At 40.5% G+C, this 20,508-nt stretch overlaps 1 protein-coding gene across 3 annotated transcripts in view; it reads left to right on the forward strand.

Moving 5' to 3' along the window:
• Positions 1-20,508, forward strand: part of LOC120573186 (sodium/calcium exchanger 1-like) — a 98,968-nt gene that overhangs the window by 69,892 nt on the left and 8,568 nt on the right. For all 3 annotated transcript variants that reach the window (XM_039822726.1, XM_039822727.1, XM_039822728.1), the window contains exons 12-13: positions 17,017-17,123; positions 19,952-20,076. In XM_039822726.1, the coding sequence (XP_039678660.1) occupies positions 17,017-17,123; positions 19,952-20,076 (232 nt within the window). The remainder of the gene's footprint in view (positions 1-17,016; positions 17,124-19,951; positions 20,077-20,508) is intronic.

The following is a 20,508-nucleotide window of genomic DNA, read 5'->3' on the forward strand; positions in this document are numbered from 1 at the left end:
CGACCTGACAATGGACACCTCATCGGGCATTAACCCTTACTTAATGCCCTTGGAGGTGTCCATTGTCAGGTATTAATGGACTTCGGCGGAGGCAACCGTCCGACGTGCAGCGTCCATTAATACCTGACAATGGACACCTCATCGGGCATTAACCCTTACTTATTAGTCTCATAGATACGGGTTATAAAGGGCCTTGGTTAGGTTTAGGCAACAAAACTACTTGGTTAGGGTTAGTAAGAGTAGTAAGATCGTTGTCTGGGTTAAGATACTAACTTTTGTGGCGTTAGTTAAGAGTGTTACATAAGGAACGTTACGTAAGAAAAACTCAACGATGACATTTTGTTTTACATGGGACACTAACACTGCTTACCAGGGTGAAAGTCCTGTTTGTTTGACCCATCCACCAACCCAACCTACTTACCTAGTTTTTGTCTGTTTATACTACTCCCTACGCTCTTACTAATTATTTTAAAGCGCCACAGTTGCTCTGAGCGTCAAATATTGACACGGATGGTTGATCCAGCTTACCAATGGATGATAACGTTGAGTCACCTAGGAGGTAGAGTAGGGCCCTGCTGCCTCATATCTATGGTAGGGATAACAGCTGATAAAGCCCACTCAACCTGCTGATAACATTCAAAGCGGGTGTGTAGTCAGTGTTGCAATTAGGTGCAATCAAATGATAAGTGCTCTGAAAACAGTTTTTTAGGAATTTAATTTGAAAAGAAATTGTACATAGTAGGTGGTTAGATTTAAATGGAACTATTTCCTACATTTTGTCTCTAAAAACATGTAATTGCTGCTTGTAGGGAATGATAATAAGTATCCAATCAATAGTTTTTCATTCACAGTGGTCTTATAGCTATATTTTGGCTCTGAAATAACTGAAATAGTTACACTGTATGGCATTCAGGTTTCAGGATTGTGTTTCAGAGAAGAATTTTTGAGCAAGTAATCAGTCATTCATGCAAGTAAGCAAACTTCAGCATCTGATTTTAACTATGTAGTTTACCCTTGCCCAGAAAGTGGCACGACATCAGTCTGTGTCTTTGTGAAATATTTGAGTCCAGGAGCTTGGTTACGAAGTAATTACTTGCCGGGCTAGTTGGTAAACTACTATAGCTTACTGCTAACACGCTAGCCAGCCAAGACATGTTAGCGCTAGTCAGTCACAATAACTGAATGAGCCGGTCTTCTTTCTTCCTTCAAGATACATTTTACTTGTATAATCATGTATGTGACAGATAAAGATTGATTTTGTTTTTGATTGGAAGAGGGGGTGAAATACTCTCCGAGCTAACGAGCTTGCTAACTGCATACTAACTTGTAGTTAGCAACCTTGTTAGCTTGGCTGCTAACAGTTCACACAGTTTATTGGAAGTACGTATTTGTACCATTGACTCCTGTCTCATTTTGCTCTTTTGTTGAGCAGCTTTTTACAGAGGAAGTAAAAAAAAAAAATGGATGGTGACACACAGCTAATAAGCTAAGATAGCTTACGATAGTCTCTACGGCTCTCCACTGCATTTGATTCATCTCAGTTTTCAAGTCTAAAATGCAGCGTGTTACTGCTGTGTTAACACAAAATTAACTTTTGTCATATTAGATCAGTTATTTAGTTTATCAAACTGCTAATATCAGTCTCATGGTGGATATCGATCCGTAACAGCTTCCATCAGTCTACTGGAGTCCCACCAGTGACAACCTGCGAACAGTTTTTTGGTCTTAGTCCACAGATTGAGAAACTTGACTCTGACATGATGAATGCACGCTGCAGTGGAAAAGTGATGAGCCAGTTCCTGACTGCACTAGCTTAGAGTAATCTGGTATGATATGCACACACACACACACACACGCACACGCACACACGGAAACACACACACTCAGTGATGTCAGAGTGATTAAATCACTAATAGCTTGCAGAGGAGAGGATGTGACTCACACAAGCTCTCCATTGCAACTTGCATCTCTCACCCTCCATCTCAGTACTCTCTCCAATATTGTTCTTCTTCTTCTCTCCATCTGACTCCATTTAACTCATTGTCTTTTGTCTTTCTGCCCAACCCTCCCCCCCTTTTCCCTTATTCTCTCCCTCTGTCATCCTTTTGTCTTGCTTTCCTCCTCCAACCCTTCCTCCAACTCTCTTCCACTCCATCCTAATATTCTGCCCTGATCTGCCCCTCTTTCCTCAGCATCCATCTGTCTCTCACTCATCCTTCCGCTCCTTTATTAATCTCTCTTTCCCCTCCACCTCAGCTCCATCCATCTTCGCACCCTGTCGTCTCTCCACTTTTATTCTTCCCATCGCAGATATCTTCTCTGTCTCCCTCTTCTCTTCATTTTACAGGATGATATATCATGCCTCGCCGTCTTATCGTTCACCCATCCGTTCCTTCTCACCTCTCTTGCTCTCTCTTTTGCTGCATCACTTCTTCTTACCGCTTCATTGTTTGCCCTCCATCTTTTTCACTCTTCACTTTATCATATTCCTCCTTCTTACTTTTAAATCTCTTACCTTCAAATCTTTCATGTGTGCATTTCTCTGCGTAAATGTTGATAGCAGGTGAAGTTTGAACAACGTGTATTTACAGGGGAAAAAATAGGTATTAGTTTGGTCTATGCTTTTTAAAAGGTCATTACAGGCCAGACTTTAAACAAACACACACACACACACACGTCTCCGCTCTTTTTATAAGCAGTTATTAGTGTACTCCATGGCTCCCGTTTATTGATTTCTTCAACGTGCCATAAACACATTGCCAATAAAGCTTATTTTAGAGACGACTTTCAGTTTTAATGGTCAGTTAATACAAATAGAGGAGAGAATAGGAGGTGAAGGGTAAACCAAGAGATAAGCACGTGAAAGAGAGTAAAAACATGAACAAAAAAATTGAAAGGACAGATGCATTGAAAAATGTCCTGCGTTGTGCTCTTGAGAGCGCAGAGATTCATCTAAGTGCATACAGAATGAAGAGACAGAACCAACACAGGGTAAGAGGAGAGGTGGAAGAAAGAGGAGAAAGAGTAGTTCTTTTAACTGTCATGTGTTCTTTTGCAATGGTTTAATGGCACCCATTTGGAGAATTAATGCCCCCAATTGTTGATCTGGATATGTCTAACTCCTACTATTTGCAAAACAATAGTGGATGGAAACACACATTAATTCACAGTTGTTGTTTTTTTTTGCAGTTTCAATTTACTAGCCACATCTGGCAACCCACACTGTAGCCAGAGACGAAACACAAGCAACATGTTGTTGTGTTAAGGTGCTTTTTAAGAAATGTTCTGTTACAAAGAAACAGCTCCAACCTGTTACTCCTAAAATCACAAACAGTCCTTTTTTCATTTCTGTTACATAAACAGACAAGACACGTCTAACTACGCAACTGGGAAATTATATGCTCAATCAAGTTAAGTTTTATAATTCAACTGTATTACAGAACCACTAGATGCACATGCATATACAGTAATATTCCTTGTGGCTCATCCACTTTTCTTACTGTAATTTCCCCTGATGGCCAATGATAAAAACCTCTCACGACCTCCAGGTTACAAACACACTTGTGCAGGTATTGTGAGTGATAGATAAAAGACAGAAAGACAGACAAAGGGGAAACAGGAGGAGAGTGAAGGTGTCAGAGAAAAGATGAATGGGTTCAGAGACGGGCAGTAAATGAGAACACAGGAGAGAGAGAGAGAGAGGGAGAGAGAGAGAGGGAGAGGGAGGAAGAAAGACGAATGGGGGGTGAGAAAAAAATAAGACGTAGGGGAAAGGGCAGGTGGAGGTGGGAAGAGAGAGAATGAGGGCAGATGATGGCTAGAGGGATGAAAGTAAAACAAATAGGGCAGGAGGAAGAGAGGAAGGAATAATGGATGAGGAGTACGGCCAACTGTTGGCACCCTGGGTGGAAAAGGAGGGAAAGAGGAATAATGAGTGAAGGAGATCGAGGGGAGGGAAAGAGAGGACTGGTCATTTTTTTCTGTGCCAGGGGTAGGATTGTGTGGAGTGAGTGTATATGAGTGAGAGCCTTTGGCAAGCAGCCGCATGCCAGCTTGGCTGCCAAGCTGGCCTATTATATATATCCCACTGCCTAAAGGCACTCACCTTGAGCCGCTGATGCTAGTCAATCAAACCAAGGTGTCATTACACACATTTAACAGATTGTCTATATTTGTGAGTACCACCGCTGACTAACATTCATTTTCTAATGTAGAACCTTTAACTCTTTATCACACTCATTAAAAAACTCTTGCTGCGCGGACACATTTTGCTCAAACCCACTGAACTTTATTTTTAATTCTTGTGTAGATCAAGGCTGGACCACCAACTGGGCAAAGTGGGCAACTGCCCCAGGGCCCTAAATGCTCCAGGCTTACTGTGTGTTTAGTGGCTTGGGCTAATTTAATTGAATATTTGTTCAAGAATATGCAAACAAAAAAAATCTGAAACACAGAAAAATGTTGGGACGTTTGGTGGCTTTTCCTAGACTACTTCATAGAAACCCAACCCCATTTTGAGATCTTTACTGCCAAACATAATATATATATAAGTACAGAGTAGGAAGTCAAATGGGGCCCAGCAGCTAATTTTTGCCTCCAAAAGTTTCCAAAGATACCAAATACTTCAAGCTAAATTTTGGGGGAAATTTGTATGTACTCATGCACAATCATCTCAGAATTTTATTGTAGGAAATGCATGCAACCATAGAAATGGGTCTTGGGTTTGCATTTTTCACTCAAACATCACAATGTTACATTAGAGAGTTACAACAAGCTGATAGAGAATATATGATACTGTAGGAGAGTGGGGAATAAGATGAATTTAACAACCTTTTAACTTCCTAAACTAAATCTGAACAACATGGAGGCAAGTGAAACAGATTCTGTCTGTGTGTTATGACATTCTCCATGGCAGCCGCCTGTTTGACCAGAACATACTGTAAATATATGATGAGAAGTGTTTAAACATACATGAGAACAGACGAGATGAGAGAGGACGAGAGAGCGGAGAGGGATAAAAGAACAAGGGACGACAACATTAGAGGAGGAAAGACTGTTGCCCGTTTCTCAATTATCTCTCTTTGCGTGTTTGTCTTCAACCCTGCTTGTGAAGAATGGATGAGGAGTAGTTAAGATTAAGTCATGTCTGGCTATTTATCTGTATGTCTTTGTCTGTTTCTAATTTTTACTCTTTCTCCTTGTCTATTTTCTCTTCAGCCCTCCTTTTCTCTGAAAATCTTTTTCCCTCGGTGTATTTTACTCGCTTCATCTTTTTCTTTGGTTTTAATCTCCCCATCTGTCCCTGTAGACTCCATCCATCCTTCATTCTTTTATGTATTGGCTTGTTTCCTTATTTTGTATTCCCCTATTCTCCAATTTCTATTGTTTTCTTTCTACCAAACCATTCTTTCTCTTCTCATCTTTCTTCATCCATCCATACCCATCTCTCCGTGCATCTCTCCGCTGATGTATAATTAAAAGCTGCTAAAAGGGTTTGCGGAAGAGTGAGAGCAGAACTGGCAGCCGTAACGTTTAAACATTTTCTGACACACAACAAAAACATCGGGAGAGCAGGGTGGCCATTATGTATCTTGGTCATCACCATGGGAACCGCCTAATGACAGCTTTAAACTGCAACGCTGTCAAGCGTCTGGGATTCATCTTACGTACTGCTGCCGTGTACAGCTTTTTCTTTTATACCGTCATAAAATGCCAAGAAATTAGTCAAAAGGGTTTAATAAAGTATCAAAAAAGTCCAATTCGACTGTAAATATTGCTATGTTTTCTAGTTTATAGAAAGATAAAATGTACTGCAGCGGCAAAGCCAATTAACATTTGGCTTTACATAACAGAAAAGGTGATACTGTAGCTGTGAAAATCTTCATTTTTAGCTCACGTTTCCCAAAGTAACAGCTGCCTGGTTCTCATACCTGAAAGACAAAATTCATCTTGTAAATGAATAGTAGTTATTCCAACAAGCTAGTTGTCTCCATTCAAGTGAAGATTCCCTGTTTTGTTTTTTTTATCACATCTTGACATTTTCCAGGACTGAACTGAACCCACACGTTTCTTTGGAAAGATGCAAAATGGCTGACGATACCGGTTACATAAACTATTGCACAACATCAAAGTGTTGCTCAAACCCCTGACCCATGATGAACGAGCCACATCAAGAAAACTCTCAGCTGACTCACAGATTCATGCACTCGTGTGAGGTCAGGCGGTTCCCTTTAGAGGCAAACTGAGCGCTGTGATTCCTCTGTACCCTTTCATACTGTCAGGCTCGGATCCTGCTATACTCTTTTTAAATTGACACAAATTACACGAGGAGGGCAAAGTGCCATGTGGAAATAGCTGTGGGAGTCTGGGTTGATGCCAGGGCTGTCTGTCTGTCTGTCTGTCTCATATTATGGAAGTCACGAGCCTTGAATCTTCAGCTAAGCCTTCAATCCCAACCTCCTATACTGTCAGTGTGAACCACATTCTGTGTATTTAGTTACAGAAGGGGAAAAGGTGTTGATGTGTGCATGGCTGTGGCATGTGTTTGTTATGTAAACAGAGGATTTACACATATGTACAAATGATGTTCAAAATGTTTGCATATTCCCTTTAAATTTTAATGATCACACACTCCCTGTTTCATTTTCTCTTTGCTCCCTCTTAAAGTGCAGCCTTGTCCTCTAGAGATCCTCCCCAAGTAACACATCACACACATGGCCGAGAGAGAGAGAGAGAGAGAGAGAGAGAGAGAGAGAGAGTCAATTAGGATATTCAAAGCAGCACTTTCTACTTTCCTGCTCAAATAATAAGCACATCAGAAGAATATATAGTTATCCAAATATGGCACTAGAAATAACACAACTATCTGCAGTTATCTCTGATTTTTATTTGCCACTCTGCTCCAGGAACAGTAACGGCCTTCTGCGGCATCATTACCGTGGTGCCATCAGGAGGGCACCTAAGTCCATTTACACATTTTTAATTCTAACACTCTGGAGTTGTGTGATCCAGCATCCATTAGCATTTCTAATGCAGCACCTTGGGATTTAAGGATTTAAGAAATACATTTGATCTAATTCAAATCAGCGGTTGTATAATTTCGCCTGCTTTTATCTTCTGTCAGTATTGCAGATCTGAATGTGTGCAGAGTATGTTTTTTTTTTATGTATCATGGCTCAATGGCTGCTTTGTTTGGTACTCCTTTACGTAATTATTGTGTGAGAATTTGGGACTGGTCTGTGCAGTGGTAGCTACTGGAGCGCTCCTCCTACTGTACCAGGGCATTCATTCAGCACAGAAACCTCTCTCTCATCATTTCTGCCGTGCATTAGAGCTGATTTAAAGATGACTTTACTGCCCTTACTGATCACACCCATTTGCGTTTGTACTCTGATGCAAGTGTGCCGATTGTGCGCTTCCCTGCTGCCACTCTACATGTGTATATGTAGCTCTTTCTGTTCTAAGTTACGTATACTACTTTCAACTCAATGGGAGAAGCAGTAGTAGTGCTGACATGTTTTCTCAGCTTAGTCCAACCTTCACAATCGCAGCCTGTCTTTCTTTCCTCCTTCGTCTTTATAGTCCTCTTCCTTTCCTGTAGTACCTTTTCACATCTCCCTCTATTTCTCTCTGCCCTTACTCCTACCTTTTATCCCATTACTCCTGTTGTGGTACATGCCACATTTCTATCCATCTCTTCTTCCTCCCCCTTCTGTTTTTTTTTGTATCTCAGCCTCTTATCTTCTTCCCTTCTTTTTTTTTTTTTACTTCTTCCGGCAATCTTTTTCTTCATCTCTCCTCCTCATCCTCTTCCATCCTCTCCTCCATCCCTTTTTCCTGTTCTGCTCCCAGCGGAAAACAGTACAGTAGCTGCTCTGGATTACGGTACATCGTGCAGATTTGTGTGTGTGTGTGTGTGTGTGTGTGTGTGTGTGTGTGTGTGTGTGTGTGTGTGTGTGGGGTAATGTACAGTATGCATAATGATGATTATGGTCACAGCTTAATCCCACACAATACAGATAGGGAAGGCATTAGTGTGCATGTCTGTGCGCTATCAGTGACTGATCTGAGGACAGATTTAAATATGTACAGTACAGTATATAATGAGGTGTATAAGCGACTGTGATTTGTGTGTATACTGAATGTGCGTGTGTTGGGGTTGATATTCCACTTCACGTCTTCATGGTTTCCATGCCAACCATACGTTCTCCATACTGCCCATGTGTGTGTGTTTGTGTGTTTCTGATTCCTCAGAACAGAATTCCATCCTCTCTCTCCTTCAGGATCTCTCGTTCTTCTAACCCTTCTTCCTCTCCTTCCTGGATGCCAGCAGATGCAGTACTACAGATTGGGCTGACAAAATGGAAGCTCTCTCATGTCTTTATGGATTTGAGTTCAGATATCCACTAAAGGGGGGGATTAAACTGGATTTACGTTTTTTCCATCAAGGTGTTCAGGCTGTTCCACCATACAGTTAATGCCTGCAGCAATTGTATTATAGTTTACAGATTAAATAGATACCAGTTTAGGGATCGCAATCACACTCGTCTTGTAAATTCTGGATTTGAAGTGCACCTCAAGTTTCAGTTAATTCTCAAAATATCCATCTAACTTTAACGTTGCTCCATGTCCCTGCATACTCTGTCATTTTGTAACAGCATCTAATTAAAGTTAATAACCTAAGTGTACCCTGAAGTAGCATCTGTAGCAGCTACACCATATAAGCAAACACCAGCTGTGCTAGCAGCCATGGCAGATTAGTCCCTAAAATACCCAGAATGCAGCGTGGTGTGAATGTAGTGGAGAGCTCACAAGGCTCTGGCAATAAAACCTCTTCTTATGATACCCTTTTGGTGGAGAACCCAACTGACCCTCTGTTTTAGTCAGAGGGTTACTTGTGCCCTGACTTTATTGAATTTCCTGTGTGAGTGGCAGGGGGAACCTCTATATTTTCTCTCTCTGTCTTTTTTTCCCCTCTAATTTTATATTCTGGTCTCGCCCCTTCCTCATTTTCCTCATCTTGTTTTCTTGTCTTCCTTCTTTTACATTTTCTCTATCACATCGCTGACAGAGAAAAGCTTCATATCTTTCTCTGCCTCTCTCCTCAAACCTTAAATCATGCACCTATCCATCTCTGTCATCTCACACACACCAGAGAAACCAACTTTATTACTCAGCACAGCTGGAGACCACTTAGCATGAGTGTGTATGTGGGAGAGACAGAGTGTGTGTTTTGTGTTGTTTCTCATTATGCGTTCCATGATATCATTAAGAGAGGTAATATCTCTCCCCTTAAGAGCTTTTTTATCTCTCTGGCTCTCTCTGTTGGCCTCCCTCACATTGTTTTGTTTGCGTTGCCACCACTCAGACGAGAGTCGAATGAAGGTTTTCTTTTAGCCTACCTGCTCCTGTAGAAGTGTGTGTGTGTGTGTGTGTGTGTGTGTGTGTGTGTGTGTGTGTGTGTGTGTGTGTGTGTGTGTGTGTGTGTGTGTGTGTGTGTGTGTGTGTGTGTGCGCCAAAGAGAGAAGGATCCATACCAACTCATATCATTTGATCGTACCCAGCTCCGCAGTACGTTTCTGCCTCTCTGCACTTTAAAACTACAGCTCAGAATCCTACTTTGTCCAATGTTAGCAGTTTTCACACTAATTTATTTACTTTTGAAGTTATTCCTGATAGTGTGACAGTTATCACTCTGAGCCCAATTTAAATTACAGAATTTCTGCTGCTTTTTAATCCATGCGTTTAAGTTAAATAGATATCCAGAAGATGGCCATCACACACAGCCATACACAGCCCATACATTATTCATGACATTATGCAGACTATAAGGTCTGCATTTCAAAAAACAACAAACAACCAAAATAAATCTGCGCAAACCCAATTCAAGCCCGGGGCAATTTTGAGAAATTAAGGCTCGCAGTATTTACAAAACAGAGCTAAACATTGAACAAAACTGTAGTAATGTTGCTAATCTCTGACATCTACAACCCATCTGTCCTAATAGAGACAGCCTAAAGACAGACAGCTAAAGCGAGAAAGAGCTCTGTGATCTCTTTCGAGATGGCTAGCTAGCCTGGAAAAAAGCTAAATGTACTGACTTTTTCCTGCCTATCGCCTGTAATTGATGATCTGACATGTTAGTAATTAAGTTTGTTACACCGTGTACAGTAGGCAGCAGAGCCCTTATAATGTGATAATATGTCAGTGTTGTGTTTGCACTCCAAAATCAGTTAATGCAGGTTCAACCAAACTAGTTTGTATATAGAAGATATTTGAGTTTGCAGCCTGCGTTTGGCAGAGAATTAACTCCATATACAGTACAGGCCAAAAGTTTGGACACACTTTCTCATTCAATGCGTTTCCTTTTATTTTCATGACTATTTACATTGTAGATTCTCACTGAAGGCATCAAAACTATGAATGAACACATATGGAATTATGTACTTAACAAAAAAGTGTGAAATAACTGAAAACATGTCTTAGATTTTAGATTCTTCAAAGTAGCCACCCTTTGCTTTTTTTATTAATAAGGGGAAAAATTCCACTAATTAACCCTGACAAGGCACACCTGTGAAGGTAAAACCATTTCAGGTGACTACCTCATGAAGCTCATTGAGAGAACACCAAGGGTTTGCAGAGTTATCAAAAAAGCAAAGGGTGGCTACTTTGAGGAATCTAAAATATAAGACATGTTTTCAGTTATTTCACACTTTTTTGTTAAGTACATAATTCCATATGTGTTCATTCATAGTTTTGATGCCTTCAGTGAGAATCTACAATGTAAATAGTCATGCAAATACAGGAAACACATTGAATGAGAAGGTGTGTCCAAACTTTTGGCCTGTACTGTATAGTCAGTATCATCCATGATCCTTGAAGGCAAATGAACTGTTATAGGGTATATGTACTGTAATGTGATATATAAATATATATATAATCTCACAAGCTTTTGGATTGTAATCAAAGAGCTGGTCTCATAGGTCGCTTTTAAGAGGATGTTGATTGACTTAGAGGCAGCAACATCTGGCTGCAGATGTTTTGCCTGATGTGTTTAGGATTGTGGTTGACTTGTGTTTTATGTTTTAAGTGTTTTTGTGTATTTTGTGTTTGTATGTACTGTATGTGTATACTCTTGAAAAAGAGATTTTTAATCTCAGTGAGTCTCTTCCTGGTTAAATAAAGGTTAAGAAGAAGAAGAAGAAATTACTGTAAACCTGTTTTTGGTTGACTATTACAATCCTGGTGGTCAGCTGAAGAAGATACACATACACATGTCCTCATCCTGTCCATCTTTCTCACTCTCCTGCCAGCCAGCTTTGCTAAGGGAAAACGACGGCCTTGCATTGTTGGTCAAGTTGTAACTTTTAAACTATAACATTTTTATGATCTCAATTTTATGTGTGTGTGTGTGTGTGTGTGTGTGTGTGTGTGTGTGTGTGTGTGTGTGTGTGTGTGTGTGTGTGTGTGTGTGTGTGTGTGTGTGTGTGTGTGTGTGTGTGTGTGAGAGAGAGAGAGAGAGGTGGAAAGATTTAGAGTTTCCGCCAGAAGCAGAAACAGTAAAAGTAAAGTGTGTATATAAATCAGCCTCACTTAAGAAAATGAGTTGTTTGCTGCTGCGGTTCTCTAAGATGCTCTCTCTCTCTCTCTCTCTCTCTCTCTCTCTCTCTCTCTCTCTCTCTCACTGTCTTCCCACACACACACACACACACACACACACACACACACACACATGCTCACAGCACCTACAAGTAAGGTACTGTAGTCTTTAAATGCCTGAAAACACACACACACACACACACACACACACACATAAACACACACAAACACACACACAGCTTCAAGTGGTTGTAAATCAAAAGTAGAGCTGGAGCCAGAAGAAAATGGAAAGAGATGGAGGCCGAGATATAAAGAGAGTCTGTGCCCATTAAGTAATGCGATGAGGTCTGAACTAATGAAATCAAACTGTCGCTCAATCATTCACTTCTATGAGAACTTTAGGGCCACATGCAAACACACATCACTCTGCGGCAATATAAAACTTATCCATTAAATTGATTTACAGCCCACTTGATTCTGTTTGGGGCTTTTCAATCAACAATACCTTTTGTTGACATTTTTCACTCTGGCACGCTTTTTTCCGCTACTTTTTTTGGTCTCTATTTCTAGATTGGATTACAATATGTGTGTGTGTGTGTGTGTGTGTGTGTGTGTGTGTGTGTGTGTGTGTGTGTGTGTGTGTGTGTGTGTGTGTGTGTGTGTGTGTGTGTGTGTGTGTGTGTGTGTGTGTGTGTGTGTGTGTGTGTGTGTGTGTGTGTGTGTCAGACAGTGAGTGACAGACCAGGGAATTGAGGCTTCAGTCTGACTGAGGAACTTTCTGGGGAGCAGGTGTCACAAAGTAGATATATAAAGAGAAGGTGAGACAGAGAAGGAGAGGGAGGGAAGATAATTAATGTATTGCATTTATCCATATTTCATCAACTCATGGTAGGCAGGAGTGCATGTCCAGGTCTGGAATCATATTTATTTGTTGTGATCCATAATCATTTGGATTATGGATAGTGATGTAGTTATTAGGGAAGGTTAACACGGCAAGTGATGCCTACTATACACTAGAAAACTCTGAAAAGAAAATTTAGTATTTAGAAAATACTAAAGTCTGACACCATCTCACATCTAAAGACAATCTATAGATAAACCATACAATTTAAAAACCAAGACATAAAACTTGTGAAAATATCAAACACGTTTGATTTTGTCGGAACGTCAAGACGGGAAAAAGACTGACTCGGACTGACTTTTATGACCACCACACACCAAACGATAGAGACGACGGAAGCGTGACCCAACTCTAGCAAGACTCTCAGGATTTCATTCTGATATATTGGAAAAAAGTCTGCAACAGTGGAATTGCTTGAAAATTGGTTTTGGTGTAAGGTCGGCATTAGCAATGAAATTGTAAAAACAAAAACAAGCTACACATTGTACAGATTTATTTACTTTTCCGACCCTTCTTTCTTATTCTTGATGATATTTTTGTATAGCTGTGCTATTATCTAATGTGACATTATATCTGACATCCGAAGTTCAAAAGCATTTTTTTTTGTCTTTTTAAGAATAATTCTTTGGGCATTTTAGGCCTTTTTTATTTTAAGAGGACAGCTGAAGACACGAAAGGGAAGAGAGAAGGGTAATGACATGCAGCGAATGGCCACAGGTTGGAATAGAACCCTGGCCCGCTGCGGTAAGGACTGAGCCTTTGTACATGGGGCACACACTCAACCAGGTGAGCTACCAGGGCACCCCTCAAAACATTTTTTATAACATAAAGCCGAGCCATCTTAACAGTTCTGTTGGGAATCAACGTCCCCCATCAGGGTGGTAGCCATTAGTTCTTTTTTACCTCGTGGTTAGTATACTTTACTGTTCTATGTATAGTTCGATATTTAAAATGGTTATGACACTATGCACTTTGAACCTGTATTATTATTACAGACCTATTGTCATTCCTGGTTTTAAATCAATGTGTATTTCCTCATGAAAAATTCATGGAAGCACTGTCACATAAGTTTATTTGAACCACAAACTGGTAAGGCTATTGAGTGTGTGACCCTGCTATGAAAACTAAAATAAAAGAATTTAAAAAATGGTCAGCGAAAGAGGAAGAAGTATGGGCAAGGGCTGAGATAGAGACGGAGAGAGGAGAACACAGATGGGAATGCTGCTACTGCCAGTATGAATGGTTCTTTAAAGCATTGTGTGTGTGTGTGTGTGTGTGTGTGTGTGTGTGTGTGTGTGTGTGTGTGTGTGTGTGTGTGTGTGTGTGTGTGTGTGTCTGTGTGTCTCTGTGTGTGTGTAAATTGGTTGAATTAATGAATCCATATGTTTATAATTCCCCCAAGTGTTTACCTGGAACATGTTTTCATGCGTATCATGTGTGTGTACATTGAGCTGAATTGTTTGTGTATGTGTGTGTTACTAGTGAAGCGTGGGCCCATGTGGGGGTGGCTGGCTGTGTCTGTTCATGTACAAACGACAATTTGTGCAATGTGTATGATGTGCGGCATGAAAAACATAGTGTGTACATATCCAATGTGTGCATGTTCCTTATTGCTGGAGGTTATATGGTTTGTCTATGTTTGTATATGCAAAGGTAAATTGTAATCCGTCACTGTGTGTGTGTGTGTGTGTGTGTGTGTGGGTTAGGGTTCCTAAGTGAACTCAGTGTGTATTGATTCGTAACCCTTCACATCTCAGAGGAGTCTATGCATTACTCATACTTCTCTTTCAACCTCTTTCCGTCTCTCCGTCTCCTTCTTCCTTGTCACTTCTTCAATCTCTCACCTCATACTACGTCTTTTTTCCTTTTTCCAAACTCTCTTTTTTTCTATCCTCTCTGCCCCCCATCTCTCTCTTCTCTCCTCATCTCTCTCTATCCTCTTACTTCTTTCTTTCCTCTTCCATCTCAATGCCAATTGACACTTCGCCAAGCCGTGAACCCTGGAGTTACTGTTGCTACACCAGTCAATCTTTCTATTTCGGTTAAGATGTTACAACAGGCAGATGACTGGAAATGACTAAAGAAATGAAATCAGCTGTAAGATATAAAATAAAACAGATCTTTAATCTCTTCCTTTCCACGTGTCCTAGTTGTGTTTTTCCTCTCCTGTTTCACATCTGACTAAACAATACTTTCATATCTTTTCCAACCTTGTTGAGAGTTGGCCGCTCAACCTGATGTGATGCTGGAAATAGCCAAATCCAGCCACTTTTATCCGCTGTTGCTGTGACAGCTCAGCAATGAAAACAATGCGCTTCCACTTCTCCACACTTCCATCACTCTCTCACATTCCTCTCACTCCTCCCTCCTGGTTTTTCTTTGTCGAACCGAAGGCTATTTGTGGTGTCAGAGCCAACATGGCTGACAGTGAAGCATATATGATGACACAACCAGGTGGAAATGAACACTCTCTATTCCTCTTTAGCTGTCAGATACAGATGGGTTGTTGAGATGATGAATATACACGCTGGGTGAAACTGACCAGAAGGAGGCCTAACAGATGTGATTTTCATAGAAGGAACAAAACTAACACATGTCATAATCATTTTGGTGCCCTGGATATTTTAGAATTAGGGATGTTTTATAATTAGTTTCCTTTATTCTTAGTGGAGACATTATCAGCCAATACCAATTCAAAGTTGTGACCAGCACCAATTACACAGCAGTGAACAGTGAACAGTGAACAGTGAACAGTCAGCCTCCTTCATTACATTGATATGTTACTCATTCATAATTGCTGCCTACTTTAGTGCATCCTTAAAGCATCAGACATCTGACAGAATGTGCCATCCATCTTTCTTTCCACTATTTGCAAATGATCTCTTGTTGAAGTGGTATATTGCTTAAATTATACAGACTAAAGTGAGCTATTGCTTTTAATAAAACGGTCATCAAGTATGTTATTGTGAAATTTATAGACAGATTCCAATTTAAATAGATTTGTATTTATAAATAATATTTTTCACAATAAAATAGCCCCTTCAGGGCTGGCTAGCGCTCTGCACATACGAGGCGGTTGCTATGGTACATAGGAAACATTAGCCTACACTAGCAGCGAGCACAGGTTATTTCTTTTGCTAACGCCAAAGAGTTAGTTCAGATTTACCAAAGTCACACAATAACACAAACTAACTAACCGATCGTGACAGAAGTAGACCAGCAACTAACCGGTCGAGGCAGCAGTATGACAGCAACTCCAGTTTTCTGCGAGGTAAAATTATTGTTTTTGTCAGTGGAGTCTGGTGATTTTAAAGACATATCTGCAAACTAGTGGTGTACACAAATTCCCATAAACAGGAGTTTCAAAAACCTACTGTGGTCTTCTTCACAATAAAACATCTTTGGTGATACGTCACACGAGTCATTTGGCCAAATTGGGGAGGTGGAGGGGGTGTATATATAATGTGTCACCTTTTTCAGCCCTTCTGAGTTTGCAGATATGTAGAGAGCATAGATAACAAGTTCAGTTCCGCTGTCTGACAGCAAGTTAAAGCGGTGAAAATATTCTAAATATAGCGTGCACTTAAAGGGATACCTTAAAACCAGCTGATTTTAAACCAGCTCTGTGTCATGGCAGTGTGTGTGCTGATGAAGGGCTTCCCTCCCTGGCACCAGCTATTAGTTCGTTAGTCCTTTTTTCTCAGAAGCGGAGTGATACGTGTCGTGCAAAGGAACGTCATTAGACGTAATAGCCTTTGTATATGGTTATTATATCACGGCTATGAACCTATCAGATTGCTTGATTTGAGCTAGTCGTTATAACGGTTAAATTACTTTGACCTTATTGTCCAATGAATGCACAACAGCAGTGTTAATAAAAACTTTTCAATTTGTCTTTAAATACACTGACAGATCCGATAACAATGCCATCTCTCACCTATTTTCTCAGTCTACTAAGACACTGCTCACATTGCTATTTTCCCACAGTTTTCCCCCCCCCGATTTACTGCTTTAGATGTAAGAGTCCTTGCAAAACTCTTTGCGCTGCATTTTCGGGCTTTCCCCTGGGTGCTCCTAATTGAAAATGTCTCAACTGTGGCGGTGCTGCGCATTACATCACTGTCGGCTGGCGAAACATTTAATCGTGGCCTGGGAGGAAGTAAGCAGCCTGACAATGTCCCACTGAGCAATGTCGACTTGGGCTCCAACCTTCATCTTAGCAGAGGCTCCTCATCATCTTCTGCAAAAGAATGCAAACTTAATCATCATTCCAGTTTTTTGTGATGCATCCTATTTGTTACTGGAGGTTAGCTAATAGGTTTTGATAATAATGAGGCTCATGTAGCAGCGGCAGAAATGACCTCCTGTCTGATTACAGCCTGACAGGGTGAGGCTTTCCCAGTTTTAATGGACATTTGCTATGAACACTATTATTAGGAGGGAGAGCGTGAAACTAACAAGTTTAATTATCTAGAATACTCTCACTGAGACTTGTCTTTCTCTTCACTTTTTAACAGGAAGATCATCGAGGTGAAGATTATTGATGATGAGGAGTATGAGAAGAACAAGAACTTCATCATCGAGCTGGGAGAGCCTGTTCTGTTGGAGATAGGGCAGAAACACGGTGGGTGTCTTTGTGTGTGTGTGTGTGTGTGTGTGTGTGTGTGTGTGTGTGTGTGTGTGTGTGTGTGTGTGTGTGTGTGTGTGTGTGTGTGTGTGTGAGTGAGAGTGTGAGTGCGAGTGCCTGCGTGTGTGCATGCTTCGTTATTCACTGAGAATATCAAGAAGCCAGGAGAGGGAACAGAGTGACAGACAGAATGGAGTCTTTATTTAAGTCTCGGGACAAACAGGGTGAGACCTGCATTGATTGTCTGAAACCTCCAATCTAAACTCAGATTAACTTGGGGATCATTTCACTTTGAACAAAGGATGTGGCTTGGAAAGGATTTAAAGCACTCTGCGTTTGAGCTGTGAAATAAAAACTTCCTTGCCACATCATGTTGGATCCCACAGATCACTGCCCTATTGCACTGTGGTTATTATATATGCATCAATTGCAATGAATTCTGTAAACTAAGCAGCCAGAAAAAAAAAACAGATTGAACACAATTTTCATTTCATTCCTGCCTATTTTGATCAGGTTCCTTCCTCTGCACTTCCTTCTCCCCCTGCATCTGTCATTTCATACTTTCTGCATCTACATAGGTACCAGAGAGCTCTGAAATCCACAAATCTAAACCAGCCACGTCATTTAAGTTTTTAAGAATGTAGGAAGCTTTGCTTGAAATTTCAAAAAGGCAGAAAGCTAATCTCTGGCAGGTGACTCAAGGCTGAAGAGAACCAGCGCTGAAAGTCAATAAGTAATTTCTGCAGCTTGTTCTGCTTTTACATTTCTGTTGAATTTCCACAAAATGGAAAGTTTACAAGATGACAGAAAAGATCTAAATAAATGTGGAGTAACTTTCGTTGAGTCATTTCACTTTACAGAGACATTTTCTTTGTCTCATTTAACCTCATTTCACCCCTTTACTTTCTTCAATTTCTTTCTTTCTTTCTCTCCCTCACTAACTTACTTTTTGACTGCAGCACTGTGTGTTTGCATTTTTTTGTTGATAACAGGATCATTTACATATATCTAACCTCTAACAGACTGGTTGTCAACCTGGGGTACGTGGCCCCTACAAGGGGTCGCAGGATTAATCTGATGGGTCGTAAAAGATAAACAGCACAAAAACTAATCTTCTTTTAGTTTTTCAAGTGAATTATTGCATATTTGTTCACTTCTTCAGACCACTAAGTAATTCTGTATAGTGCATATGTCTACTGGAAAACAATTCCTCTACCACATACATTATCTCACTCACTTGCACACACAGATTTATTCTCATTCACTTTCTACCGTCAGTATAAAAAAGTAGGACTGCTACAAATGATTACTATATTACTAATTAATCCGTTATTTATTTTATGATACACACACACACACACACACACACACACAGACGGTGTGTCGGCAGCGTTTGTTAGCTGTGCGTCTCACATGCGCCTCTATGCAGTCCCTGTAATGACAAGGCTTTACTCGCCTTTTACTCACTCTTTTTTGCATTAAACGCGCCCCAAAGTGTATTTTTAAGCTTCAAGTCAAGTACAGTAAATGTGACTGTGTTCCCTGAGCGCTGCCAAAGCACGGGTGACCTACACTCAGAACTGTGCCCAAACGCATCCTGTGTCGACACAGATGAAGCACTGAAGCCGCTGCTGTGCTAGCATGCTGCTGCTCATGCCACTCCTCCTCTGTAGACAAGGTGACAGAGCTGGTGGAGTGAAGAGCCACACTCTCGATGTCAGTCATGAAGAGCCAACAGCCTGGAGCCAGCCTTTCATCACAGAGGAAATAGAATTGGTTTAATAAGACTGTCACGTAGCAAGTGGACTGACATTCACACACATACACACACTGAGCCACACACATACTGTGTCACATACTGTACACTGCTTTTCAATTACAGCAGGCCTACGCTGATAACAGCTGACTCGATTAATGACCGTCACCGAGTGTGAAGAGTGAGGGAGGAGACATATGGAGGGATGCATGTTGGGACATACAGTGTTGGTGAGATAGAAAGGTTGTTTCATGGAAGAAGATCTAAATTCCTCATTGGTATTCATGTTTCTAATAACATGGGATGCTCAATAGATTGGAATATTAGCATTTTTTACATTATAGACTTTCATGACTGCTTGCACACATTCTTAAAATGATAGTCCAGCGAAACTATGAAAATGTATGCTCTAGCAAAAATCAGACAAATCAAAACATTACGTGATTAAGTTCCGCTGCCAGGCTGAATGCGTAAATACTACTTCATAGATACTGCCTATTAATCCTACAATTACTGTATAAGCACTCTTGCACTAATTGAAAGTTTGTTTTGAAGGAAAGATATAGATTTAATAAAAGTTTCAGGGTGACATGATGTTTATTTTTGAAATCCATTGCTCTTCCTCACTTGGCAGTGACTTCCATTCGAAGACTTCAGACATTTCTCAGTCAATTAAAGTGGCAGTAGCGTCTCTCCAGAGGATTTAAGAGACGAATGATATGATTCAAGTTTCCTCATATATTTTTGCAATACACAAGGACTTGGTGTAAGAAGTGTTCCAAGTGATTTATTAAAAGAATTTGAAATCTTCCAGAAAGCAGAATAGTCACTGTTGTGTGGACACATTACATCCAACTGTGCGCTTTCAGGAAATACTGCAAATGCAAGGGCTTCCATCAGGCTCAATCACCATTGCTTTACCTCATTCGGTGATAGGTAGTGACTAAACAGATATTTATTTAAATGCAAATCTTCAAGATTATTACTTTCAGTTGGTACTGCATAACCTCTGTACAGTTAAAGCAACCCTACTGGCAACACTGACCCATTCATCTCTGTGGTCTCCTAGGTGACTCAAATGAGAACAAGCCATTGGTGGGAGCAGAGGATGAAGAGGTGGCCAAGATGGGCTGTCCCAGTCTGGGCGAACACACACAAGTAGAGGTGGTCATAGAAGAGTCCTACGAGTTTAAGGTAAATGTCTTTGTTTGCGCACATACTTTGTTTCCATTTCCAACATGAATGTGTGTGCATGTAATTCACTTTCATTTTGTGTGTTCAGAAGCTCCTCAGAATGTTTTAGCAACTAGTCTTGTTGAAGAGCTTTATGTATTTTAATGTGGCAATGTTCGATGTTTGTTTTTAGGACTGTTTAAAAGCCCTTCTAGGGACAGGCATTGGAAATTAGGACTAGCTATAAATGCTGTGAAGCATCACAGCATCTATGTCGTAGCATCTGTCCCTTTTCAAATAAACATTACATTAAATAATAATAGCCATCTGTTTGGCAGCCATCAAATTGCATTACTTTTGATAACCTGAAAATAAACTGACTGAAATGGTTTAAATTGAGTGCCAGCCGCCCTGGTCCAGGGGAGGAATGATATATTTTGTTAGCATGAAATG

The sequence above is a fragment of the Perca fluviatilis genome, chromosome 14 (assembly GCF_010015445.1).
Source record: "Perca fluviatilis chromosome 14, GENO_Pfluv_1.0, whole genome shotgun sequence".
NCBI classification, from domain to species: domain Eukaryota; kingdom Metazoa; phylum Chordata; class Actinopteri; order Perciformes; family Percidae; genus Perca; species Perca fluviatilis.